Genomic DNA, 27,828 nt, shown 5'->3' with positions numbered 1-27,828 from the left:
CCAATCCCATTTAGGATGGGATGTAGCCCAGGCCCTGAGGAACTGGTGTGCTCTTTAGTTGTTATGGAGCAGAGGCAGCTGCGCAGGTGTGTGAGTGTGTGTAGATGTCTTGTGCTCCTGTAAATGCTGCGAACAGGTCATCATTTGCATCAGATGTACACAAACGTAGGAGGCATGGATTGCATCAACGGAGTATAATGGGTGACTTTATATGAAACCCAGCTCGGCCCGAGGTGTGACCATGCATCCCTCTTGTACCAGTAAGTGGGGCTGTGCCTGAGGTCTGTGGGTGCCCCTTGAGGGAGGGGCGGTGGTGAGAGCTGGGTGCGTGTGTGCCTGAGGGTGCCTTTGTATGTCAGCGTGTCTCTGAGTCTCTCCGTCAGCAACTCTGAGTTTCCGTGTGTCTATATGTCTGTGTGTGTCTCTGGGTCGCTGCCTCGCTGTGTCTCGCTCTCCCTTGGCGGGGAGGGGATTGGTCACGCATGACTCATCTTGAACCGAGCGGGGCTCCAGCGGCAGGGCAGCCGCCGCCGCAGCTGGAGGGGGAGGAGGACGAGGAGGAGGGAGAGGAGGAGGGAGAGGAGGAGGGAGAGGAGGAGAAGAAGGAGGGGGCGGGGGCCTCTCCAAGTTTGTCGGGACCTTCTTCCGAGACCGCGGCGGAGGCAGCCAGGGAGGCCAGGGCTGCGTACCGGCCGGGGCTCGGGGCGGGGGCGGGGGCTGCGGCTGGGACCGGGCCCGGGGCGGCGGGGCCGGCGCCTCCGCTCTCCTCCAGCTCCTGCTTCAGCCTTTGCTCCCGCTGCGGCCGTGGCCCCCCTTGGCGCGGCTCTCCGCGCTGCGCGTCCGCTGAGCCCGCCGCTCCCCTGCCCATGTACTGGAAGCATGAGAACGCCGCCCCGGCGCTGCCCGAGGGCTGCCGGCTGCCGGCCGAGGGCGGCCCCGCCACCGACCAGGTGAGCGAGCGAGAGAGCGAGTGGGTGAGTTGTCCGGGCCGGGGTCGGACAGGGGCCGAGACCCAGCCGGGCCGGGCCGGGTGGCGGGCGGCCGCAGAGCGGAGGGGTGCCGGGGTGCGCTCGGGAGTGTGTGTATGTGAGTGTGTGAGCATGCAGGAGCGCGAGGGGGGGTCGCGGAAAGCGGGAACACATTATGCAAATTTTGAAGGAATTTCTCAAAAAGCGATTTAGCAGAGACACAGGCGAATCAAGAGGAGGCGAGGCGGGTATTGTCCGTCTGAATAGGCGCTGATAGCGCCAATGCGCCGGGGGTTGTTCGGGCGCAAGGCTGAGAATCTCGGCGCGGGGCCGGTCCCGGGCGCTCCGAGGGGCTGGAGGGTGCTTTTTCCCCTTCTTGGACGTCTCCGTTTTCTCTTTTTGGTCCCGTTTCGGCCCCGATCTAGCCCCTATTTTGCTCTGGGTTTCCCTCCGACTGGCCCGCGAAAGGCGCCTGAATCCGAGTCGGTATCGCCGCACCGATTTCGCCGCGCGCGCGGGGTGGACGGGCTGGTGCTCCCAACGCTCCCGGTTTTATTTTCCTCAAGCGCCCACCCCCCCATCTCTTTCTTTTCTTTCTTTCTCTCTTTTCTCCTTTTTGCATTTTGTGTCGAGAGGAGGAGAAGGGAGCGAGGAAGGGGGTGGGTGGAGGGAGAAAAAATTCGATTTTTAATTACTACCATTAAAAAATCAAATTTGCAATTCTTTGGGCGGCCTGATGGATCTCACTGATTGACAGTTGGAATTGACACTCTGGCTACCTCTTATCTTGGGCATTCACGACAATTTCTAATTGCAGGTAGTTTGTATGTGTGCGCGTGTTTTTTTTCCCCCTCAGAGGCTTGTATTGCAAGGGAACTAAGCGATTACTTCAAGAGCCACGGGTTAAGTGCAGGGAGAGGGGGAGAGAGAGGGAAAAAATCCAATCCAAATTCAAATTGCTTCATTAGAGAGACACCGCTTTTGTGGGGAAGGGCTTTAAATGCCCACTACAAAGTTAGGACTCATTGTTCCGCGCCGGTTTATATAACAGGCGCGGGGAGGCGCTGGGCTCAGGCTGCGCGGAGCCAGTTCTGCAGCCGCCGCCGCCTGCATTCCCTCCCCCCTCCCCCAGGTGATGGCCCAGCCAGGGTCCGGCTGCAAAGCGACCACCCGCTGCCTTGAAGGGACCGCGCCGCCCGCCATGGTGAGTTCGTTCGGCCCTGCTTTCGGTCCCCGGTCTCCCGGCGGCCGGGCCCTGGGGAGCTGACCCGGCTTTCCGGCCCCGAACAGCTGCCCGTGCGCTGGGGGACTGCCGGAGGGCGCCGCCCCTCTCTGAGCCTCGGTTTTCTGGCCGGGAATGTGAGCTTTGACCGCTCCTGGCACCTAGGAAGCGCGTGCTAAAAGTTGGAGCCGTCCTGTCCTCTCCAGTAGGCCCTTCCATTCCTGTCCTGTAGCCCGCGGCTTGTCGTTTCGGGGGCATTTCGTTGTTAGTTGGTTCGCTGAGGCCCCAGATTTGTCTCCGAGGCAGCAGCAACGCTGGGCACCTGGCTTAGCCCTCAGCTCAGAGCGCGGCTCTCCCTCTTTCCCCACTGCAGGCTCAGTCGGACGCTGAGGCCCTGGCAGGCCCTCTGGACAAGGACGAGGGTCGGGCCTCTCCCTGTACGCCCAGCACGCCATCTGTCTGCTCACCGCCCTCTGCCGCCTCCTCCGTGCCGTCTGCCGGCAAGAACATCTGCTCCAGCTGCGGCCTCGAGATCCTGGACCGATATCTGCTCAAGGTGAGACAGGGGCGGAGTGTTGCGTGTGTTGGCGGGGTGTGGGTTGCAACCCAGAGGACTGTAGGGAAACGATGCCGGCGCCAGGTCCACTAAATTCGAAACCTGGCTCATCCCTGCCTGACTGCGTGGCTTCGGGCAAATCGTAGCGTCTCTCTGCGTTCCCGGGTTCCTGTCTGAAAAATGGGCAGAGTTGATTTCTACCTCCCTGAGTCTGTGTTACAGAAGAAAACTGGTGGAAGTCCCATGAACCTTCAGAGCTCTGGCGTATCTGTCTGCAAATGGGGCCGGGGAGGCTGGGGCCGGGCGTGAAAAGAGGCCCGCGCTGAGCCGCCCCCCATCTCCACCCCCTCCCCAGGTCAACAACCTCATCTGGCACGTGCGGTGCCTCGAGTGCTCCGTGTGTCGCACGTCGCTGAGGCAGCAGAACAGCTGCTACATCAAGAACAAGGAAATCTTCTGCAAGATGGACTACTTCAGGTAGGCTGCGGCCGCTGGGCCAGCAATGTCGCCGCAGGCAGGCCACCGGCGCGCGGAGGCCGCCTTTGCGACGCGCTGTCTCTGGCTCCGGAGCCCCCGTGTCCCGAATGCTCTGGCGCGCCGCGAGGGCCCAGCCCACCGGCTCTCAGCGCCACGAACCAGGAGCTCCAGGCCGAGCGCGGGTGCCAGCACAGGTTCGGGCCGCTGATCCGCCTCCGGTTGCTGTGGCCCACTCGGGTTTGGTCGCGTCTCTGGCTCGGTCTCGGATCCTGCCCGAGTCTCAGGCTCAAGTTCCGACTTCCAGCGCGTTGGTCGAGCTCTGATGTCCCCGTCTTGCCCCGATCCGCTCGTATCCCAGCCGACCTGGCTGCATCTCCGGTGCGCTCCGGCTCTGGGTTCCAACCCTACTCCTACTCCAGCCAAGCCGGCGTCTCTCCCGGGCAGGACCCTGAGCTGGGCTCCAGACTCTTGCCCTGGCTCTGGTCTCGGCTTTTACCCCGGCCGGGTTCGAGGCTGGATTCGAGTCTGGTCCGTCCCCAAGCACTAGCCTCGCATCGGTCTCGGATCCGAACCCATATTCAAGCTCATCGATCTAACTCCCGACCTCGGTCTCCGGCTCCGCCTCAACTCAGACCCCGGCATCGCTCGAGTATAGTGTTTCGAGTCTGGGTTCTGCCTGCATCCCAGGTGCCTGTTCCAGTCCCAGCTCCGTCGTCGTTTCGGGCCCCGGCTTCAGCCTCTCTGGGGTCTAGGCTCTGACTTTGGGCCGCCGGCACAGGAAGGGGGAGTCGGGCGCCGTAGCCAGGGCCCCGAGTAGGATCACCCTGGGCTGCGCTCTCTGTGCCGCGGTGCCGCGTCCCCGCCGCTCAGCTCTCAACAGCAGCCCGGCTAGTCCTCCCGCCGCTTCTCCGTCGCTTGCGCCTGGCTTCTCACCGCGCAGCTCGGGCCTGACCCGGTCACGGGGTCGAGGTCACTGCGAGGTCAGAGGAGCAGCGGCTGCCGGCTCGATCCCGGCGGGAAGCGTGAAGCAGGCCTGAAGCCCGTCCAGCGGGCCTACGGAGTCCAAAGAGAGCAGAGTGAGATTGGTTCCTGGGCCGCACGCCTGTTCCCAAGGGCTTTCTCAGGAAGTGGAGAAAGCTACTCCCCTATAACCACCACCACCCCCTTCCCCAGTCCGCCGACATCCTTCCCATCCTTGCCTCGGGAGACGTCATGGCTTCAGTCTCCCTGGGAAGACCCCAGCCCCAGAAAGATCCCCTGAGTCAGGGGATGCAGTAGAAGGCAGTGCCGCCCCCTTCCCCGGCATTGAGTCTCTGGAAACTTGGAAAGAGAGGACCTTGAATCTAGGAAGAAGCTAGCAGCATTGGGGGCTGGGGTACTCTAAGGAAACCTTAGGAAGCCTGGTTCGAAAAAACGGACTCTTCCTGGTGCATGGCTGTGAGTGGCAGTGCAGCTGGGGTATGCATGGGGAGGGGCAGCTCTGCCAGGTGGCCTGGGACTCATGGGACTCAAGGATGCTTGTGTGTCTGTCTTGTCCGGATCTGTGCAGTGGCGCTGGGGGAATGTGTCACTGAGCAGGGTGAGGGGTGTGTGGACAGCGTAGGTGTTCCTTTACAACAAGCATTTGTCTTTTAGTTTATGTGTGAGTGTAGAGAGTGTGTGGCTGTGTGAATGTCGGGACCGTGTGTGTGTGCGCGTGTGCGCGTGTGCACGTGTGTATGTGTTGTGCAAGGTGGTCAGGACAAGTTCACATCTGGACTGGGATCTGGAGGTGAGCAGGTGAGGGTTCTGAAATCCCTTCATTCCCCATACCGCCACACAGCCCTCCTCTGAGGGGGCATTTCTGCTTACAGCCTTAACCCAGGCATTGGGGGCTCAACGGTGTGAGGTGAATGTGGATTTGTGGATGTGGATGTGGGCTGTGGTGTGTGTGTGTGTGTATGTGAGAGCGGGCTTATCATTGTGTGGTGTGTAACCAGAGTGTGATGTCTCCCCTCCACTGTCCCATCTGACACTTAGCTGGCCAGGGCAGGAGAGGGAGGTTAGGGTCCCTGTGTAGCCAGTGCCCTACTCTAGGCCTGACTCCAGTTGGTAAAAAAAAAAGAAAAGAAAAAGAAAAACAAGTCAGCTACTCTTTCAGGGCTCCTTGGGTTCATCAGTTATCCAGGGACATGGCTGAGGCCTGGGAAACCCAGCAGGCCTCTTCTCGTAGAGTAACGCAGGCCTGGCCCCCTCTCCTTGCTCTCCTGGTGGGGACAGACCTGCCACCCTGTGAGCCACATGTCCTTGCTGCAGCTCCAGCCCCAGCTCATGCCCAGGCTGGACCAAGCCCCCGTGGTTGACGTGCTTTCCTAGACCTTCAAGGCTTAGTCAAAACTCAGATCCTGATCTCACTGTTCAGCACCTCACCAGCTGTGGAGTCCCCCTTCCCACTGCGGTGGGGTGGGGAATGGGATGTCCAGCTGTTGTGGAGACACAGAGACCAGGCTCCACCAGGCCAGCCCTGATCACTGTGTGACCTTGGGCAAATCCCTGCATCTTTCTGTCCTCAGTGTCCTCCTACCAGGGTTATCTCTCTGGGCTGCCAAGGAGGCCAGTGAAGGGAGGAAGGCTCAGCAGAGGCTCCCTAAAGTGTAGGTGCTACAGATGTCACCACTGTCACCATTGGTGACAGGATTCCAGACATAATCCCCTAATGGCATTTCCTCAGGCAGTCTGGGGAGCCAGGATGGGGATGGGCCATTTCTGGGCTGCAGGTTCTGAACGCTAATCCTTTTCCAGCAGTGACAAGAGCCCCCAAAGCAAAACTAAAACAGATTTTTGGTTAAGAAAATGGAGAGAATAAAAACTCACATTCCTTGGGATGAGAGAAGAATTGTGGCTCTTCTGATCATTTCTCCCCCAGCCAGGTCTCCCTGCAGGCATAACTCATCCCTGGCAGCCCCACCTGTAACAAAAATAATAAAACCCACAGAAAGGGAGAGAAAAAAGCAGGCGGAGCGCCAGGCGGGGACTACTGAGTGCCCCGCGTGGCAGCCCAGGCTCTGGGCGGCTGCTGTGAAGGAACCCCTCCTGGAGAGAGCAGGAATGGGAGCACGGGAGACAGAGCCCCTCTCTAGAGCTGGGGCTCAGGAAAGGGCTGAGCGCTCAGATCCTCTAGCCCTCTGTTTCCTGAAGCCCAAGGTCGAGAGTCTGATGGGAAGTGGACTGGAGCGCTCACCCCAAAGAGAGGCCAAGATCTCTGGACAGGATGCAGGGAGGGAGGAAGTGGCCAAGACCCCCTGGAGGGGGCACTGGTAGCTTCCGAGGTCCTTTGGCTCTGGTCTTATTCCCCAGGGAAACGTTTCCTCTCAGTTCTATCCCCTATCTTGCTCCTCCTTGACACTGGCCTGTAGACCCCTCTTCCATCTCCTTTGGCAGAGCTGGCAGCGTTGGGGACTCAGGAAGCTAGAAGTTAGGAAGGCACTCCAAGCTCATCGGGGCAGGAGGCTGCAGAGCCTGGGTGGGGAGGTGGTCCAGGGGTCCAATGCTGCTCCTGGCTTTGCATTGTTGGAAGGGATTGGTTTTCCACTGGCTGTGTGTCCTCAGTGTGAGGTCGCTGGACCTCTCTGCCTCAGTTTCTCCATTTGCCATCCAAAGAGGGACCTCACCAGCCTTTGTGGCTTCAACCAGATTCCCACCTCCCCTAACCCCCTGAGTCCTAGCAGAAAAAAAAAAAAAAAACTACCACCAAGAAAATGTGTATTGCTTTTAATTTCTTCACTTTTTTGGGTTTAAGACTGTTTTTTATTTTCTTCCAAGAAGTGAAAAAAAAAAAAAAGTCCTGGGGGTAAAATAGCGTTCCTTTCTGGGGCATTCATGTCTCCACTGCCCTCAGCAATCAAAACCCCAGACAGCTTCCTCCTGCCCACCAACCTGTGGCTGCCGCCCCCCAAAGGCAGGCACGGACTGGTCTGCAGTGCCCTTCAAGCTCCTGGCCTCCTGAAGCGTCTTGCCTATTGTAGAGTGGGGGAGGTGATGTCCTGAGAGAGTGGAAAGTGCTGTGCCCCGGGTCCCACCAGCGAGAGAGTGGAAGAAGGGACCAGACAGGGACGAGGACACTGTCAGGAGACCTTACGGAGCTCTTCTCTAAGCCAGGAGCTGTGTTAACCCTTTACATCTCATTGTTTTATGTCATTGACTCCTCAGATTCCCCCTGTGAGTAGGCTACTGTCATAATCCCTACATTATAGGAGGGGAAACTGAGGCCCTGAGTGGTGAGGTCACACAGCTAATAAGCGGCAGAACTGCGATAAGCCCCGGGGCTGCCTGACTCACCATTCCTGGGTCTAGATACTCAATACTTTTCTTTTATAGCTGAGACATGTCAGCAGGTGCAAGGGCCCCACCCTGTGCAAGGTGGGGCCCATGCAATGGCAAAGGCCACCTCCCCCCACCCACCCCCCACCCCGTGGCCCTAGGGCTCCCACAGGGAGCACCTGCTGTGCTGTGTGACTCTCCATGGTGGGCCCTGGGAGTACTAGGGCTGGAGTGAAGTGACCTCAGAGTCCCAGTGACTGGAGCAACTTTGCCAGGATCGGGTCACCAGGGTCTCTAGCCCTCTTGCCTCCTGACCATGGGAGTGGGGAGTAACGGGTTAACTGCTTCTCCTTGTGTTTATGTGGGTGGGGTTCAGAGAGTGCCCCGGGCTGGGCCTGGGAGGGGCCCTACCTACTGCTGTCCCCAGCTTGGCACGAGACACTTAGGACAAGCCCGCAGCCTTCTTTCCCTCCTTCTGCCCCGAACCCACGCTCAGACCTCGGACTCCAGCGGGAGAACCCCACCCCCTCCCCCGGAGCTAGGGTACCCCGGGAGGTTCAGAGCTGGGAAGCCGCCCCCCACCGCGGCAGAGAGCAGCCCAGCGTCCGCCAGCTGTTGGGGGACAGATGTTGGGGGAGCTGAGAGAGGCGTTCGGGGAGGGGCCTTGCGCTGGGACCTCCGAGGAGTGGGACGTTTTAACCTCTTAGTTGCTGGTTCTGTTGTTTCTGGCTGCTTCTCCGAATGGTTTGCCGGGAAGGGGAGGAGCAGAAGGAATAGGAAGGACTCCACCTCTGATCCCCCCAGTTTGCTTCATAGACTCGCTCTAAGGCCCTCAAGCGAGCGTCCCGAACGCAAAACAAGGGAAGCCTGGTTTGAGTGGCACCGCCTTGGCTCCCTAGCTTCTTAATTAACATTGCCCTTCCCACTCTGAGCTTCGGTTTCCTCATGCAGAAAAGGGGTAGCTTAGTAATGGGCAGGGGTCGCAGTGAAATTCCGATGGGCTCTTTCGTTGAGGCTCATTCGCCCAACCAATGACTTCCGAGCTCTTACTCGGTATCCAGGATAGGTAGGCCGGGAGAGCGAGCCTGACTTGGTCAGTGGCGCACAGCTCCCTCTGCGGAGCCACTAGCACCCAGATGTCTCCGTTCCCTGCTCCGGGGAGATTGGGCAAGGCGGTGCGCGTGGCCCACTCCGCTCCTTCCAGCAGTTGCCAGGATGCGCAGCCTCCGTCCTACATCTCTCCATCCTCAAAGCGCCTCTGTGCTTTGAGCCTTTGCCCCGTGGCGCGCGCGGGGACCCAGGGAGGGGCGCGCACAAGACTGGGGGTGGCGGGCGATGGCCGCGCCCCCTAATCGCTTTGGCGCTCCCTTCGCAGCTCCCGAACACCCCTTTCTTGAAGTTTCGTTGTCTCCGCCGCCGATTTCGCTGCTTCCGGAATCCGGCGGCTCGGGCCTCGCAGCCCGCCTGGGAAGGAGTCTGTCGGTTTGTCAGAGCCTGGATCTGTAAGCCTCCTCGTGCCCCTTGTTTGTGCCACTGACCCCTTCCCCGGGTGGGGGACACGCTTCAGGAGCGGCCCGAAAACTGCAAAACGACCCCCCAACTCCATCCAAGGATCCAGCGGGAGGATGATTTCGTTGACTGGGCGGAGACACGGCGAGCGCAGGGAGCTCCTAGAGCTGGGGACAGCTCCTGGCATTTAGGGTGACACGCGGAGGGTGAGAAAGTTGCTGACAGGTCGCTAGCGGCTCCCGCCTCAGAGCAAGGGGATGAGGGCACTGTGAGCCGCCAGCGTAGGCGCAGAACGCGCCCGGGCGTCGGGGCTCGTGGAGCGGGAAGATCAGGGATGCGCGGGAAGTCTTGGATGCGTCTTGGCCGAGAACGAGGCATCCCGCAGAGCCAAGCGCCGGGATCCGAGATGTTACACTCTGGCTCAGCGCACTGATCCCGGAACACGACAGGCTGGAGACGCAACGGCTCCTGCCGGCCTCTGAGGGCCCGGACCTTCGCCTCCCGGCCCTTTCAACTCCCTGGAAACGCACTCCCAGCTTACCGGACCCTGAGGGTTCCAATGCCTTGCGCGCGGGAGTTTCCAGGTCCCAAGGCCCGGAGTGGGGATTGCGACTTGGTCAGACCAGGCCCCTTTCCTTTTCATACACCGGGATTCAACTCTACGCATCTCCCGTCCGGCTGCTTTCGCAGGTTCTAGGGGTTCTTTTTGCACTTCGGAGGGGACCTCAACCCCTGCCCCACACTCCGTGTGGTCTTGGCGAAGTCACTTGTCCACCCTGAACCTCCGATTCCACGTGTGCAAATTGGGTGCCAGAGTCCCCATTTCACGTGGTTGCGGCGAGGGGGATGCAAAGAAAGAGTTGCGCCCCAGGACGCTGGAGCGCAGCGAGGGTTCTGCACCCGGCTGGCCCTTCTTCCTCCCTTCAGAGGCCCGGAAGTTCTCCCAATCCTGAGCCGGACCTCGGAATTTGGGGTCGGCCCCTCGGCGGGAGGAGGCTCCGGTGGGCAAAGCGGTTTCCTCTCCTTTTTACTGAGAGATTGGGAACGGAGACGGCGGGCTGTGCCGGGGAAGCCGAATTTCCGGGGTCGGGAACCACTTCTGTTTGGGAGGCAATTGACCGAACCCGCAAAGGTGCGCAGCGCTGCCTGAGCGAACCGCGCCGCCCGCCGACAGGGTCCCCTAGGGCTCCTTGTCTGACAGAGCGGCATGGCACTGGGGGTACTTCTAGAGCCGGGGCTGGCAGAGGCCTCCGCTCTGCTGCACTCAGTTCAACCCGAGACCGTTTATTCAACCGGCAGTTGCTTGCATTTGCCAAGGCAGGCGAGGCTGTAACCAGGGCGCATTTGCTGGGCTGGTTCCTCCACGCACTCAAAGGCATTTCCGAGTGCTCTTTTGGGTGGAAATGTGCCTCTGGGGACACAGAGGCAAATCTTCTAGCTCCTCTCCCAGGAATACCAGGGGTGGAAGGGAGAGCCAAGAAACCTGACATTAACAAACCGGTGTGATCATTGCTGAGAAGGTGGTGCTGGGAGCCGTGGGACTGGGGGTGTGGGGGGAGGGTGGGAAGAGGGAACAGCCTGTGCGAAGGCCTGGGGTGGGAAAGTGCTTCAGAGGGGGCCATAAGACCTGGAACCAACCTTCCACTGTAGCTGACTGGGGCTCATGCTTGAGTGTAGGGTGAGGGATCTTGGGGAAGGTTAGGGAGGAGAGGAGCCAGAGAGGATGTGGTCTGTTGAGCTTTGTAAACTCCCAAGGATCTTGGACCAGATCCTGAGGGTAGAGTGGAGCCACCAGAGGATTTTAAGCAGGGCAGCGGACAGGGTAAAGTGTGCCTGCTGGAAACTTCCCTGTAGCCACTACGTGGAGGATGGGTGTGGAGACTGGCAGCGAGGGGCGCATGGTGGGAGCCTGGTTTAGGAGGGTGGTGGTGGCGGTGGCGAGGAGGAGATGGGTCCCAGAGATACTTAGGAAAGGGAACCAGCAGCGCCTGATGATTGGTTGGATGGGGGATGGAGGAGAGGGAGGAGTGTATGATTTAGGTGTCTAAGCTTGAGAGGCTGGATGGGTGAAAGCACCATTCCCTGAAACAGTGGAAACTGAGGCTCAGAGGGTCCGGACAGGGTCACAGAGTGAGTCATTCACTTCAAGAACAAATTCTCCCTGGTGCTCTGGGGACAGGCCTTGGGCTGACTTCTGGGACAGGGCAAATCAGACTGCTGCTTCCTGGAGGGGCTCCCAGTCTGGTGGTGGAGGCAGCCACACCCAAATAGCCACACCACAAAGGGGGAGGGAGAAGGGGAAGAAGCAGAATCAAGGAAGGCTTAAGGGAGAGTGGGGCATTTGATCTGGGCTTTTTTGTCTTGTTAGAATGACACAGGACTCCAGAGTCTGGGACTAGCTGGTTACTTAATAGACTACAAAGCACTAAACAAATAGCCGTAGCTGCTGTTGTCACCTAGTTCAGCTCAGGGCAAGGAAAATGAGAACTCAGAGAGGTTAAACAACGTGCCCAGGGTCACAAAGCTAGTAAGGGCATATCTGTCTATGCTTCCAAGAAACTCTGAGCTTCTCTACAGCTGGGTTACAGTTTATTCACCTCTGGAGTCATACTGGCTAGGAGTTCTCTCCTTGCAAGCTGTGTGACCTTGTGCAAGTTACTTTACCTCTCTGGTCCCCATTTTCCTCATCTGCAAAATGAAGATTACTTGGGACGATCAGCATAAAACACTTAGAATCTTGCTGGGCAAGTGGTTAAGTGCTCATAAATCTGCCTATATTATTACTACTATTAAGTTTTCCCTAACACTTATATTTTAATGAGCAGGTTAATACTATATACAAATGTTAAGTGATCATTGAAGAAAATTTGGAAAACTCAGAAAAGCACCAGGAAGAAAATAAAAACCACCTACCAGCTTGCCTTCTAGGTGGGACTTGGCTGCAGGGGGTGGTGAATCCAGGCAAAGGGAAATGCACGCGTGAAGGCCCTCAGGAACCTGGGCACGGCCGGGCCACTAGGATTTGGATGGCCTGTCTGAGCCTCGCCACCCCCTCCCCTTCGCCCCCCACCCCCACCCCGTGTCCTTCAGCCGATTTGGGACCAAGTGCGCAAGGTGCGGCCGACAGATCTACGCCAGCGACTGGGTCCGGCGGGCACGCGGCAATGCCTACCACCTGGCCTGCTTCGCTTGCTTCTCGTGCAAGCGCCAGCTGTCCACGGGCGAGGAGTTTGGCCTGGTCGAGGAGAAGGTGCTCTGCCGCATCCACTACGACACCATGATTGAGAATCTCAAGAGGGCCGCCGAGAACGGTACCCAACCCGCCCCGCCCCGCCCTGAAACTGGCCGCCCCTTGGCTCCCCAGCCTTCTCTGACCAGTCCCCCCAGCACCCCAGGGACTGCCCACACTTCGCTAGAGCCAGTTGCCCCCTTTATCACCTGCAGGCAGCATGGGGGTGGGGCTGCACACAGATCTGGCCGCTTCTGGCTCCACCATTTGTTTGAAAGTTGGAAGTCACAGCCGGTCCTTGCAAATTATGTTTCCTAATCTGTAAAATGGGGCTGATGGTAGGACACCTCAAAGCTAGATGAGCCGATGTGCTGTGAAGCCGAGAGGCGCTCAGTGAACCCTAGAGATGATTCTCATAATGGGGCAGCCTAGTCCACCTTTGGACAGCTCTGGTTGGCCTGGAGGCTCATCCCCTCCAGTTTCCTGGAACCAGGCTTGGGCCCGTCTGCAAGAGATGAAGTGACCCTCTTCTCCCAACTCCCACCGCAGCAGCTACAGGCCAGAGATTTGGGGGTGGGGTTTTCATCCTGGACTGTAAGGACAGAGGCCTTTGAGTCTGGAGACCCAAGCTTCAGGTTTGCTTCTGGCGTGTTGTGCTGACATACAGTTTCCTTTTCTCTCTGGGCCTCAGGCTCCCTAGTTTCAAGATGGATATTGGACTAGAAAGATCCCTAAATCTCTTCTGGCTCTGATACTGTGATTTCCCAAGACACTTAGGCTCAGGGACAGGGTCCAGGTCTTCCTGGGATCATGGGGGCTGAGTCATAAAGTGTCTGCCCCGTCCCCAGTGCCTCTGAGGAGGAACTAGTCTAGACGTCCCCAGAGTGTTCTTGGCCATGGCCACAGCAGAGCCATCACTTTCTCCAGCCAGGATCAGGGCTGAGTGGGTCTAGGTGGGGAGCAAGTGAAGCTGGGGTGCTCTGAAGTTACCTGCAAGTAACTGGGCAAGTCAGTTGTGGAGCTGGGATGGAAGCCCAGGCGTTAGAGGTTCCCCCACACCATGGCTCAGGAGTGACTCCAGGCTCCTTCCATACCTGGACCAACCAGGACTACCCCTAGTCACAACCTTGCCGATTACACTCCAGCTCTCACAGTCAGGCCTGACTCCAGACTCCTACCACGCAGGGAACCTGAAGGCTTATGGTCTCAGGACTCCTTTACTGAGCAGCCCTCAGTTTTGGCTACTGGTTTACTTTTTAATCTTAAACACACACATGCCCATTATAGAAAATTAAGAAAAGATGGTTAAGCAAAAAGAAGAAAATAAAGACCACTTCGAATGCCACCACCCCTCATATTTTAGTGTCTATCTTCCCAGATTTCGTTCTATGTCTGTATGTTGGAGTGTTTGTTTAGTGTTTTTCCTAATTAAAAAAATTATGAACAGTGGTGGAATTCCTGGAGATTTTTATTTTCTTCTTTGTGCTTACCTGAATTTTCTGAGGTTTTGGCAAGGAGCATCTTATTACCTTTGCATTGCAAAAAATGAGGTACTAAAAACTAAAATGGGAATACATTTAGTGTGATTATAAAAGTAATGTAAATGGAAAGAGAATAACTAACGTATACTCCAGTTAACAAAGTTAAACCTTAGAGAAATAAGGTGATGAGACACGTGATTGTTGAAAAAACTTCAAAAGTTGCAGAAACATTGAAAGTAGAGTCCTCATAATTGCACTCCCTCCTGCGAACACTTTGGTGTATATCCTTCCAACCTTCTTTGCTCCCATCTGTTTTTACAAAATTAGGATCACAGTTCTGTAACCTGCCTGCTTCCCATCTCCGCCAGCCCTTGGTTTCCCCAGTTTATCAAGGAGGGAGCCCGATTTGGGGCGCCAGAGTCAGCCAGCTGTCAGAATACCAGTCGAAAGGTCCAGAGCTGGGATTTTCTTCTCTCTGAACCTCAGTTTCCTCCGCTGTAACACGAGGATAATGTCGCCCGTGCTCAGGGCTGTGAGACATAAAGGGCACACCGAAAGAGAAGCGTCTGGTACTGAGCAGACGCTCAGAAGTGGAAGCCCCTTCCCCAAAGACTGAGCTCAGGGACTAGGACCCTGGGATCCCCCCTCCCAGCCCACTCCGCTCCCGACACTTCCAGGGACCAGCTCCCCCCACCCCCGTCCTTTCCAGGCTGCCACTAGAAGAGATGGGGACGCGTGGTCAGCCACTTCTGTCGCCCTCAGGGAACGGCCTCACGCTGGAGGGGGCAGTGCCCTCGGAACAGGACAGTCAGCCCAAGCCGGCCAAGCGCGCGCGGACGTCCTTCACCGCCGAGCAGTTGCAGGTACCTTGGCGGGCCGCGAGTGGCCGGGTGTGGGCCGGGCCTCGGAGTGGGCGGGGCTGAACGGGCCTCCTGACTCCGCCCCTCTGCCCGACCCGCGGGTGGCGGGGAGGGGCTGTAGCTGTCTGGGGCGTGGCCTCCGGGCCGGAGCCTCTGATTGGGCCGGGGCCTTGGCGACCTCGGCGGGCTCGTGCCTCACCGCCCCGCGGCGCCTGGCAGGTTATGCAGGCGCAGTTCGCGCAGGACAACAACCCCGACGCGCAGACGCTGCAGAAGCTTGCGGACATGACGGGCCTCAGCCGAAGGGTCATCCAGGTGGGGCCGGGGGTGGGCGGGGCCTTCGGGTCTGGGGCGGGGCCTAGGGACCTTGGGGGTGGGCCCTCGAGCGCGTAGCTGGGCTGCGGAGCTGCGGGTTCGGGGCGCACGTGGCCGCCCTTCCTGAGTTGGCGACGAGGCAGTCCCTCCTGGGGTCCCCCGGCGGTGCGTCCGACTCTCTTCCGCGAGGCTGAGGCTGCTGAGGCTGTCGTTCCAGGTGTGGTTTCAAAACTGCCGGGCGCGTCATAAAAAGCACACACCACAGCATCCCGTGCCGCCCTCCGGGGCGCCGCCGTCCCGCCTCCCCTCCGCCCTGTCCGACGACATCCACTACTCCCCGTTCAGCAGCCCCGAGCGGGCTCGCATGGTCACCCTGCACGGCTACATTGAGAGTAAGTGACCGCCACAGCCTGGCCGCCCGGCCTGTGGGAGAGGGGGGTGTAGATGAGCGCTCGTGGGCGGCGGAGGCATGGGGAGCCTCGTGCGTGCAGACGAGGGTTCCGCAGTCCCTCGGACCTAGTGGTTGTGGAGAGGAGTTAAGTGCCCCGGCTCTGCCTTAGAGGGGCTCGACCCTTAGTAGAGGCAAGCCATTAAGCCGTTCAAAAAATATTGGTACTTTCCAAACATCCACTCGGTGCCAGGCCCCGGGGACTAGGGAGAGAACAAGATGGCTAAAGTCCTGTCCTGGGGAGCCTGGGTTCTGGTGGGAGAGACATGGAACAATACGAGATAGATGAGCGTGTGGTGTTAATTGTGGTGATTCCTGTAGTCAAGATGCTGGCTGGGAGTGTCTGGAGATGTTGCCTATCAGTGGGCTGAGACCAGAAGGATAGGTTGGAATTAGTGAGACACAAGGAGTGGGGAAATAGGGCTGCAGGCAGCAGAGGAACCGAATGCAGGCAGAAAGCGTGGCATGGGTGCGTTTGGGGTTGCAGAAGAAAGCCAGGGTGGCAGGAGTACCCAAGGTTGTGAGGCCGTGGGCAATTCACCTGACCTCTTTGAACCTCAGTTTCCTCATCTGTAAACTGGGACATTAATAATGCCTACTTCACAGGGTTATGAGGATCCACTCATGTGTTCAGTTAATATTTTTTGAGTGCCTTCTGTGCCTTCTGGGATACAACTGAAAACACAACAGACCAAAGCCTGTGTGCTCCCAAGGCTCACGCTGCAGGACGGGAGAGGGGGGAGAGAGAATAAACGAATAAAGGATGGAGGGCAGGCATGTCAGTGGGGACTGAGCACAGTGGTGGAGAAGGGGTGGCAGGTTGTGGTGGAGTGACCTTTGAGCAGGAACCTGGGGGAAAGAGAGAGAGTAGGCTTGTGCATTTCTGGGGGATGGACATTCAGTGAATCTGCTGTTGAGCAGGTGCTTATCACAGATTTTCTTTCCCTTTGAGGTTGTTTCTATTGATTGTTTCCTCAAAGCTGGGCATGACCAGAAATGTAGCAGTGATGACAACATACCCACAAACTCAAACCCTCCCTCTCTGGCTCCAAAGGAAAGAGAAGGGAGGTCAGGGAGAGCACAGCTGTGTCCTGAGTCCCTGCCATGTGCCAGGCACTGTCCTACCACATGTTTCTAAACATCACCATCCCATTGTACAGATGAGGAAACCAAGGGCCAACAGTAAGTTAGTGGGAGCCAGGTTCTTTAATGATTGAATGTGGGCTTTAGCATCAGACTGTGGGGCTTCGGATCCCGTCCCTGTCACTTACTAGCTGTGTGACATTGGGTAAGCTTCTTAGCATCCCTGAATTCCAGTTTCCTCATCTGTAAAAAATGAGGACAGTAAGAATCCAAGCCCTTTAAAAAAACGGAAAGAATACGTATCTCAAAGCAGTGTTGCGAGCATCAAATGAGATCATTGACTTAACGTCCTCAGCATTTAGTAAGTGCTGGATGAGTACTAGCTGCCCTTGTGGTGGTGGCAGTGGCTCTGGTTGGTGGAGCTGAGAGTGTAGAGCCCTGCTCACCGCGCCAGGCTGTCAGTTGCAAACAGTGTCTCTTTGTTCTGTTCCATTTCTGAACCATCTGCTTAGTAGGAGGGACTTTTTTCCCCCTTTCTTTTTGAAACAATGACATGTTGAGGCTGCAGAGAGCCCATTGTTGATCTAGTTCATCTGTTAAAGGAGCCAAGGACCAGGGGCTCTCTAGGTACCAGGAGTCTGGGCCACCAGCCGGCACTTGCTGTGGAGTTGGTAATGGATCTAGGTGGCCCCGTGGAGAGTGGGGCCATGGCCTCTGGAGCTGTGCCAGGACTCTGCCCACACAGTTTGTCGGCCAAGTCTAGAACTGTCTTGGACGTCTAGAGAAGGGGCTGAGGTAACCTTTCCTTTTCCCCTTAAGGCGAACCCAGCTCAGGGCAGGAGGCATCAAGGGTGTTTGGACCTGCTGCCTCTTGCTGCATGACTGAAGGTCACCCTAGCACTCTTCTTCGCCGTTTACTAAATTCACAGGTTCCTGAGTTTCCCAGAGACTTCAAACTTGGAATATGATAAAAAAGCTTTGGAATCAGATTCCAGAAATGTGCACACACACACAGTTTCCCATGTAATCTCAGGCTGTTTGTGGACCCCTAAAACCCCCCAGGTTAAGAATCCCCCATCTTATACAACCACCGTATTCTACAAACGAGGGAACTGGGGCTCAGAAAGGAACAGTGACTTGTCCTAAGTTACATATCAATTGTAAGTCTCTGTACAGAGCTCTTTCGCCTCTGACCAAAGAGGATGAAGTGCAGAGAAGAGCAAGGCCATAGACTTCTCCACTGTAGTGGTAAAGAGGCTGAAGCATGAGAGATTTGGGTCAGACATAAGGATGGACTCCCCCCACCCCCGCCACCGCCATTTTAGGTGTTGTACAGAGACCCATTCAACAGATTAGATGCCATGCCTCATTCTAGATCCTGGAAATCCACAAAGATCTAGAATCTAGAAAACAGACAAAAATTCCTGCCCTCATTGGCGCTTGCATTATAGCTGGCAAAGACAGATAATATCAAATAAAAAATAAAAATACACAGTAAGTCAGATGATGGTAAGTGCTAAAGAGGAAAAATAAAGCTGAGAAGGATGACAGGGAGGGTAGGGTTGGCGTTGGGTTGCAGTTGTAAATGGATGGTCAGGGAGAGCATCATAAAGAAGGTGACATATGAGTGCAAAGTCCTCTAGGGTGTGGGCGTAAAGCCTTGGTGATTCTTGGGAGATAAGAAGGTACAGTGCAGCAAGGGAGGATTCTAACGGATGGGGTACAGCCTTGCGTGTAGGAGGTGTTCTGTACATATTCGTTTCTTTTTCTTTTTTTACTTTTTTAATTTCAATATTGATTCACAATGTTGTGTTAATTTCTGCTGTACAGCAAAGTGATTCAGTTATATATATATATGTGTATATATGTACATATATATGTGTGTGTATATATATATATATATATATATATACATACACACATTCTTTTTTTTATATTGTTTTCCATTATGATTTGTCAGAGAATGTTGAATACAATTCCCTGTGCTATACAGTAGGACCTTGCTGTTTATCCATTCTATATATAACAGTTAGCATCTGCTGACCCCAAATTCCCACTCCACCTCTCTCCCACCCAGCCCCCCTTGGCAACCACAAGTCCGTTCTCAATGTCTATGAATGTGTTTCTGTTGCACAAAAGTTCATTTGTGTGATATTTTAGATTCCACATATAAGTGATATCATATGGTATTTGTCTTTCTCTTTCTGACTTACTTTACTTAGTATGATAATCTCTAGGCCCATCCATGTTGCTGCAAATGGCGTTATTTCGTTCTTTTTTATGGCTGAGTGGTGTTCCATTGTTTATATGTACCACATCTTCTTTACCCATTCATCGGTCGATGGACATTTAGGTAGTTTCCATGTCTTGGCTAATGTGAATAGCGCTGCTATGAACATAGGGGTGCCTGTCCATACTCATTTTTGAGTTTATTTATCAGTGAGCTAGACAGTTATCGTGTAACACTTTATAGCTCATAAAGAATTTCACGTAGAAAAATGGTACCCTATTGAAATTTTGCCCAGGACCACCCAGCTGGTAAGTGGCAGAGGTGAAACTGGCCCCAGGGCTCCCGCCTACCGAGCCTGGGGCTGGTGGGATCCTGCATGGAGGCTGGGGGATGGGCTCCAAGGCATCCTCTCGTCCACAGGTCAGGTACAGTGTGGGCAGGTGCACTGCCGGCTGCCTTACACCGCGCCCCCCGTCCACCTCAAAGCCGATATGGATGGGCCACTCTCCAACCGGGGTGAGAAGGTAAACGGAGCTGGGTTGGGTTGGGTGGGTCAGAGCCACCTTGCCAGGAATGGCTTCCTGGCAGGATTCTCATCGCTGAGCAGGCACCATGCCACTTTGTGGCAGACCCTCTGCCCAGACACTCAGGCCCCCACTGTGCCCCCGAGGTAGTAGTCCCCCAAGCAGGCGCCAGTGTGTTCAGTGCGCATGGCCAGCCTCCTCGCAGCGTGCCCGCCCATGGCTGGCCTTCTCTTTTTCAGATTTGTGGATTTAGTTACTTTGCTCAAACTTGGCGGTCCCGGTCCCGAGGAGGGCTTATATCACACACCACCCCGCCTCCCACCACCTCACGGGTTTCTCCTACTTCCTCCTTTGTATTCCTGTCTGTTGGGAGTGAATATCCCGAGCTGGTGGGGCCCGGGGACAGCAGGCCAGCCAGTGATCGTGGTCAACTGGTAAGGCCTCCTTTGTGGAACCCGATCTCTAGTTGTCTCAAGCATTAGGACTGGACATCCAGAAAGGTGCTTGGACATCGCTCAGTCCAGTGGCTTGAAAGCTTTGTTTTAAGCCCGGGAACCCGTTTGTTTACTCTTTTCCATAACACAAGATGCAGATGAAAGGGGGTGGAGCTGCTCTGGGTGAAACTGCAGAGTGAGTAGGGCCCTCACCTCCGGCTCAGCTCCCAGACACTTCCCAGCGAGCCTTGAAAGCCACTGCTCTCAGACACCCTCTCATTTTAGAGACGGGGAAATTGAGGCCCAGGTGGCTCAAGGTCACAGAGCCTGAATGAGAACTTGTGCCTTGGTTCGTTCACTCATTCAGCCGACATTCACTATGTACTGACTGTGCCCACGAGCCCCGAGTCAGTTGCCAGGAGCACAGAGATGAGGAAGGCATAGTCCCTGCCCTCGAGGAGGCCAACAGTTACACCAAAGGGTGATCAAACTGTGACGCAGAGGCCAAGGGAGCTGGGGGGTGGGGCGCAGCTCGGGAGAGACACAGGAAGGCTTCCTGGACGCAGGCACGTCTGAACCTCAGAGTTCAGCCGGGAAGGCATGAGCCGCCACGGCTCTCAGGCAACCCAGAGCAATTCAGTGCTGCTGGCACACAGGCTTGGGAGGAAACAGAGTGAGAGGCGGGGGCCTTGGGCTGCCAGGTGAAGGCGTGGGGACCGTGGTGGGCCCTGGAGGCCTCTTTTAGAAGCATCACTATAGTGGTCCTCGGAGAGGCAGGGAGCCCCAGGAATCATTGGGTGTGCTGGGCCACGGAGGCAGGGCCAGGCCTTCGGGCTGAGTGCAGTCTTCATGTGCCGCAGCATCATTTGGGCAGCGTGTAGAGATGCAGATTCCCCAGCCTCGCCCCTAGAGAGCTGGTGGGGAGTTCTGGGACGGGACCCCGCGATCTGCGGGTGTAATACCCAGCCCCAGTGATTTTGGCAGGCAGACAGGCGTGGGACTACTCCTCCAGGACAGCCCCTCTTACTCTGCCTCCTAATTAAACACCTGCTGTGTGCTGGGCTCTGTGCTGGGCTCTGTGCTGGGTACCGTGGGGAAAGTAGATGGTGCGGAGGTACGGACAGCCCAGTAGGAGCAGTAGGTTTATAAGTAAATGGTAGTACATCTTCAGCCCCACATCCCGCAGACCCCAGTGGCGGGTGAGCACGCCCCAGGAACGTCCCCTCCGAGATAGTCATACAGGAAGAGCTGCTTTTGGTTGAAGCACTTTACACGTGTTGTCTGATGCCACCCAGTCACCCTGTGGATATGAGGATGGCATCGTCACGGTAAAGATGAGGAAACAGAGGCTCAGAGAGGTGACACAATTTGTCCGGGGATGCAGCACGTCTGTCAGACTCTGAAGTCCGCCTGGTTCAGTAGTGACCTCCTTCTGTGCCGCACTTTACAGTTTACACAGCGCTCTCTCTGACCTCGCCCTTCACTGTCTCCCTAGGAGGATGACTATGGTTGATGCCATTTCATAACTGCAGAAACTGGGTCTCAGTCAGAGCAGCAGCTTGCCCAGGGTCACACAGTGAGCGTGGGTACAGCTGGCCTCCATCCTAGGACTGCCTGCCTCGGAGCTGCCCCCGTCCTGTGGGAGAGAGTTTGTCCTGTCAGACCTGGCACCGGGACTGCAGAGGCGAGCTGGCGTGGTCCCTGTCCTCAGGGAGGGGGTGGGTGGCTTAGAGCAGGAGGCAGGCAGCCACATCCCAGCTTGACAGGGCAGTTGCGGTGAGGGATGCACGTGGCCTTCGAGGATTCAGAAGAGGGAGTGGCCAGCTCTCGGGAAGAAGCAGGGGACACGAGGAGCCCGTGCGAGGCAAGGAGGCTTGGAGGGACCTGGATTTGAGGGATGGTGGGGGGTTTAGTGCGGCTGAGGCCTTGGGTGGGGTGGGAGCTGACAGGCGGTCACATAATGAAGGCCTTGCACCTTCAAGCAAGGGGCCTGGGAGCGGCTATTATCTGGAGGGGAGAGGGGAGCCTTGCAACAGATTAGGGCTGGGCTCAGCTCTTGGAGTCGAGCCCTCGTCTCCTGGTTTCTCAGCTAAGCCTGTGGTTATGTCTGGTTCAGCCTGAAGGATGAGCCGGTCTGGGGTCTGGCAGCTTTGGTCGTGGAAGTTTTCTGGCCCCTGGGTTTGGCTGCTGAGCCAGAGTTTTTCTCTTGCTGGGCCATATCCCCAACTTCGTGTCCAGCGGCTCTGCAGAAAAATGTCTCCGCCTCCTCCATGACCTTCCGCCCTCTCACTGCCAGACCTTCCTGCCAGCGGCCAGGGACCTTTTCTGTCCACGTCTTGCCAGCCTGGCGGGCTGTGTGTATGGCCAGTCAGTGCAGAACGGCATGGGCTTTTTCTCCCAAGTCCCTCCGGGCCTGAGCCAGCCTAGTGAGGAGGAGACTCAGGGCCCCCTAGAGCAGCCCCCTGAACCCACTCATCAAGACCAGCACTGGCCTGGCCGGGAGAACAGCGCTGTGGGCATCTGGGGTAGCACCCTCCGCCTCCACCACATCATCATTTGGCCACACCTGCCTGTGAGCTTCCAGGACCACTTTTTTTTTTTTTTTTTTTTTTGGTACGCGGGCCTTTCACCTTTGTGGCTTCTCCCATTGCGGAGCACAGGCTCGGGACGCGCAGGCTCAGCGGCCATGGCTCACGCGCCCAGCCACTCCGTGGCACGTGGGATCCTCCCAGACCGGGGCACGAACCCAAGTCCCCTGCATTGGCAGGCAGACTCTCAACCACTGCGCCACCAGGGAAGCCCCAGGACCACATTTATTCCCGGTCATGGGCCCAGATCCCACAGTTCAGAGCTTGGAAGGCTCTTAGAAATCAGGGCCCGGCCGTCATCGATCAGATGGAGAGACTGAGGCTTATGGAGGGGAAGCGTCTTTCAGAGTCACCCCTCTTGAGAGGGCTTCTGTTCGGAAGAGTCCAAAGTCAGGCAGACATCCCAGAGACCAGAGGGGAGCACGGCCCAAGGTGGGGTGAGTGGGCGAGGCCGTGTGATGTGGGCTCTGGAGTCAGGCAGACCGGACCCCAGCTCAGCCACCTTTTCTCTTTGAGACCTGGGAACACACCCACTGTGTGTCGGGCACCTGGCGTGTCTGAGCCACCTGCCCGTCGAGGTGTTTGGCTGCATGAAGGGCTTGGCCTGTTGCCTGGTGCTTGATAGGCACCGCGGGTAAATGTCAGGGTGGCCTGGAGAGGAAGAGGCAGTGGGTCTAATGAAGAGAGCTTGTTCTAGAGCCTAGGCCTGGGTTGCAGTGCTGGGTCCACCTCTTCCTGGCTGTGTGATTGCGGGCTCACTGATTTTCACCTCCCCAGCCTCAGCGGCCTCCCGTGTAAAGAGGAGATGGTGGTGGGACACCCTCGTGGGGCTGAGGTGAGGCTTCTGTGAAATCGTGCAAGTGTGCACTGTACCCAGTGCCGGGTACAGTGCCCAGGAGACACTTGCTGCTGCTCTTGGATTTCACCAGATCCTCCCCATTCTGAGAGAGAGGTGTTGTCATCCCCATTTTACAGATGAGGAAACAGGCTCAGAGAGGGGGAGTGAGTTGCCCAGGGCCCCGCAGCAAGTAAGTGTCTGCGCCAGGATTTGAACCTAGATGTGGGCCCTGGGCCCGCCTCCTTCTCCATGCCTTCGAGGACTTCTGGGGCGCTACCAGGCGGGGCAGGCCCTGGCTCAGCCCCCTCCCACGCCCTCCTCTTGCAGGTCATCCTTTTTCAGTACTAACGCTGCCGGCACTTCCGCATCTGAGCATGGGCGCCCGGCAGCTGCCCCTCAGCCGCTGAAATCCGGAGTCCGAGCCGCTGCCAGGGATCCACCCGCTCTGCCTCCACCCCTCATCCGCCATCCTGCCCACCACCAGCTGGGCCCCTGGGCCTGGCCTTCCCCTCTCCTGCCGAGAACCAGAACCCGCCAGGAGCACCGCGGAGCCCTCCTCCCTGAAGGCAGAGCTCCCTGAAATTTGGAGCCAGGGTGAAAACAACAGCCTGTGTTTCCCATTTAGACAGGAGTCGTCTTCAACTTAAGCTGATTACAATAGCAAAAGGCCGAATTGAATCGCACGACGCCAACAGCCTTCCAATTTACAGGTTTTCTTTCCTCCCATATTGGCCTTTATTTACTACTTCCTTGGAACCATCTCTGAATTCTGAATAGCGGACAACCCCCAATGTTATCCACTCTGTTGCTTTTGTTTGGAAAACTCTACAGTGTTTGTGGGATGTCCCCAAAGGAAAGCTATGTTCTAATTTTATCATTTCCATCTGTCTGGTTATGTCAAGTTAATTCAGAGAGAGAAGAGACACTGACCAACCCTGAGAGGCCCAATAGGGCACAGATGGAGGCCTGCCCAGACCAAGAGGCAGGGGGAAAAGCGGGGGCCGGGGGGAGGGGGCGGGGCAAGGACCCCCATGGGTTTGGAGGCCCAGGAGAAGGATGCGGCACACTGGGCTGGGAGAAGTACTAGCCATTTTAAGGAGAGGACAGAGGAAACTCGGGATGTGTGTCGGGGACCCTGCTTTCACCTAGTTATCCAGCATATGTGCAGGAGACATAGCAGAGGTGGTGTTTGATCTGTGTGGTGACATTTCTGAACGCTTGGACAAGTTAGAGTTGGGGACCCTTGTTGGCTACTTGACTCCTGATGGGGGTGCTTGGGCCACGTCTTCTTTGGGGGGACCTCTCATGGGGGAGCTGGGGAACAGAGCCCAGGGAAAGGGCAGAGCTTTCATTCTAGACCCACCTCTGAGTAGAAAGAGGGTGCCTGCTGCCTAGGTGAGTGTACTTCTGGGGTGCTACCAGGCGGGGCAGGCCCTGGCTCAGCCCCTGGCTCAGTAGAGAGAGGGTGCCTGCTGCCTAGGTGGTAGCACCCCAGGATTCTAGCTAGCACTTCTGGGCTTCCCCACCAACCCTGCCCAGAGCCAGTCCCACTCACTCCTGAGAACGCAGGCCAGACACAGCTGTGCTCACATCCACCCTGTCCCGCTGCAGCTCTTCCACCCCAAACAAAAGGGCTTGGGCTACACAAGACCATGATTTATGTTTTCAGGGGACCCCGTTTGTCCCAGGCTAATCCTGTAATTTTAGAATGACTTGGGTGTCCTGATGCATTTCCCACTAGAGGCTGCTAGTAAGCATGTTTCAGCCCAAGTCCTCCTTCCTGCTTTGATTAACCTGATATGTTGCTTTCGGAAGGAGACTCTAGGACAGGGAAAGCAAGTTCATGGTACCTAGGTGTCTGCTGCCCCGGTTTCACCCATGGCAGACATCGCTAATCGATCGCAGCACTCTCTATCTCGCCGAGTCTGGATAAGGGTTCGGAATCCACATGCTTGAAGTTGGCACTTAACGTGAAAAACGATATGCTCTTCTTACTCTGGGACCTGGAGGAGGGCTGGGCCCGGGTGCAGCCCAAGAAGGGAACTTGCTTCTTTTCCCTTTCAAAGACAGTTCCAGCTGACTCAGGGCAAAGGAAAGACACCCCTCAGAATGTGATCAGTGCAGCTTGGTTCAGAACTCACCCGGTGAATAGAGTGTGCCTGGCCCTACCCTTGGAGCTGACGTTAACCGGAGCAGCTTGGGCCCAGTTCCTGGTGACTGGGGAGCTCTAATCTTTCCTTTGACGTGGTCAGTGGCCAGCCGAGCCATGCCCAGGGTCACCCAGTACCCACTCTGCCTTGAGCCTCCCCCCAGGGTCTGTTCCTTGCGTGGATCACATGGTCGTAGCATGCTGCGGTTCAGACACGTCTCCACTAGCCTGTTAGAACAGCCTGGGAACGTACAGGCCATCAAGACTATTTATTTAAATACAAAACAAAAGGAGGAAAACACACACACACGGAAAAAAATTGTAAGCACTTTTTTGTAAAACCAATGTCTGTTTTGTTACATACCTTTCATGTTGTGCTTTGTAAATGTCTTATTTGTGTAATAAATAAAGTTAATGCAAGTAGAAGTGCTGGCACTGACATCCGGAGCACGATGGAATTCCATTTCTTTCCTGCTCTCTGGTTAAGGGCTCAGGCTCAGGCCTGGCCCCCAGAATATCTGGGCTGCTAGACAGTGAAACCCCTTCCCGGAAGACTGGTTCTGTTTCCCAGCTAGGAAACGGAGCGTTGTAAAGGCATGGCGGTGGGTTTCTTCTCTAATCTGAGCTGTGTAGGAAATCAGGCTGGCTGCTGTCCTCCGTCCCACTCCTGACCGCGCTCTGCTGGGCCCCGTGCCAGCCCTGCAGCCTCAGAAGGGTCCAAGGGGGGCTCTCAGCCCAGCAAATGCTGGAGACAGACAGATCCCTCCGACGTGCTGTCGAGACGGAGGGGGGCGTTTGAGCTGTACCCTTAGATGAGAAGTTCACGGAAATAAGTTCAATGGAGGAGATGCTGGGGGACCAGGGAGGGAGGCACAGAGGAGCCTGAGTGGGAGATGGGGGAGAATCTGATACTGCGAAGTGAAAGGGAATATGCGATGGGAGACAGTGCCACAGGGCTCCAGCTTCCACACGAGTCTGGGTCTCATACTGGCCTCATCGGGTTCCAGAGCCACCCTGTAATCTGGGGAGTGGGAGAGCGCATCCTTCTGCCGGCCGCCAGATGTTCTTGTAGCAGCAGAACCTTTTGTGCAAACTAGAGCCCACCAGGAAGGGAGTGGAATGGCTCTGCCTGGCGCAGAGGCTTCCCCGGCGCCCCAACCCCACCCCGTGGCCCCGCACAGAGTCACTCCGAAGCCTCAGCTCAGGGTGTACGTGGCCATCGCCCCTGCAGGGCCCCCCGGTTAGTTGTTGCATTCTCCATCCTTGACCCCATCCTTGTCTTCCAATCCATTTATCATTTAGATATTTAGATATGTGTGTATCTTTGAAAAGGAAGTTTGTGTGTGTGTGTTCCTTTACATGAATATACTTTATTTTCAAAACACAGTTTGGAAACCCCCAGTGGACATCAGTCCTGTCATTCTACTGAGGTGAGTGACTGTTGCCTTGGCGGGGAAAGGTGATCCCCCATCCCTGTGTCGCAGCTGAGCGGGCCCAGGTCTCCCTTGACTCCTGGCTCAGCAGGCCGCTCATGGGGCCCTAGATCAAAGGCTAGCTTCCTGCCCTTGCGACCTTGGCAAAGCCCTCCCAGGCCCGACTCCCTCTCCTGAGCAGCCCTTGGTGAGCCAGGGGACAAGGCGCAGGGGGCTGCAGGGTTCGCAGCCTCTAAGGAGGGAAAGCTACGCAAAGATCCAGGTGATCCAGGCTGCTTGTGGCCCAGGTACAGCCCTGGAACGTGTTACCCCTTCCTCTGCTGGTTTTCAGCTGACACGTGAGATCCCTGGGGGTGATTCTGAGGAATAATTACTCTGTATGCACAGCTAACGGATTAGTTTTTAAAGCAAGCGGTATTGAATACCTGCTAAGAGCCAGCTCCTTTATTGTATTGTTTCATTCAATCCACATAGCTACCCTATGGGTTTAAGCATCATCATACATTTTACAAATGAGGAGACTGAAGCTCAGAGAAGTGAGGTGACTTGCCCGAGGTTGTGTGATACCCTGTGATGGAGCTGGGATTCACACCCAGGTGTGTATGATGCCGAAGCTGCGTTCTGTCTGTGGCACCCCACCGATTCCGTGCTTAGGGTAGGAAGCTCAGATAGGGACGCTTCCGAGAGGAAGAGGCAGTCCTGGGTAATCGTTTCTGGGCTTACAGGAAGATAGCAGCTGTGAGCCTGGGCACAGTCATCCTGTCCTACTGCCCTGTGAAATCAAGACTGGTAAGGCAGGCAGCTTGTAGTAAACAAACAAACAAAAAACAGCTGGGCTTTACCTTCAGGAAGACTCGGATTCAAATGCCGTGTGACCTAGGGCAGGTCACTTAGTTTCTCTGAACCTCAGATTTCCCATCTCTAAAAGGTAATGCTAAGCCCTTTCTTACAAGGCTGTTGTGTGGAGCTGAGATAACATAACCACACTGCCCGCACACATGAGTTGCTCATTCAATTACATTTGTCTGTCATTATAAGTTGATGGCTCTCAAACTTCCGTATGCGTAAGAAATACCTGAGAATGCAAACTGCTAGACCCCAGTCTCAGCGATTCTGATTCACAGGTACTAGGGTGGGGCCCAGGAAGAGCTAGTTCACAATTTTGCCCAGGTGATTGTGATGCAG

The 27,828-nt window shown here is 56.3% G+C and overlaps 1 protein-coding gene across 10 annotated transcripts; it reads left to right on the top strand.

The window, feature by feature from the left end:
• Nucleotides 1-609: 609 nt before the first annotated feature.
• On the top strand, nt 610-27,810 carry LHX6 (LIM homeobox 6). 10 transcript variants are annotated; one of them, XM_073806540.1, is made up of 10 exons: nt 611-950; nt 2,020-2,172; nt 2,564-2,746; nt 3,102-3,223; nt 12,122-12,342; nt 14,504-14,604; nt 14,821-14,916; nt 15,134-15,308; nt 19,098-19,201; nt 26,598-27,810. In XM_073806540.1, the coding sequence occupies exons 1-10, from the start codon at nt 867-869 to the stop codon at nt 26,637-26,639; spliced, it is 1,281 nt and encodes a 426-aa protein (XP_073662641.1). In that variant the 5' UTR covers nt 611-866; the 3' UTR covers nt 26,640-27,810. The 10 variants fall into 10 exon arrangements, with proteins under 10 accessions (XP_073662645.1, XP_073662641.1, XP_073662640.1 ...); XM_073806539.1 differs by lacking the exon at nt 26,598-27,810 and adding an exon at nt 23,389-25,651 and having other exon boundaries at nt 612-950; nt 19,098-19,193; XM_073806542.1 differs by lacking the exon at nt 26,598-27,810 and adding an exon at nt 23,389-25,651 and having other exon boundaries at nt 613-974; nt 2,101-2,172; nt 19,098-19,193.
• Nucleotides 27,811-27,828: the final 18 nt, after the last annotated feature.

This window comes from Tursiops truncatus, chromosome 6 (genome assembly GCF_011762595.2).
Source record: "Tursiops truncatus isolate mTurTru1 chromosome 6, mTurTru1.mat.Y, whole genome shotgun sequence".
NCBI classification, from domain to species: domain Eukaryota; kingdom Metazoa; phylum Chordata; class Mammalia; order Artiodactyla; family Delphinidae; genus Tursiops; species Tursiops truncatus.
This window is presented reverse-complemented; position numbering and strand designations above follow the sequence as displayed.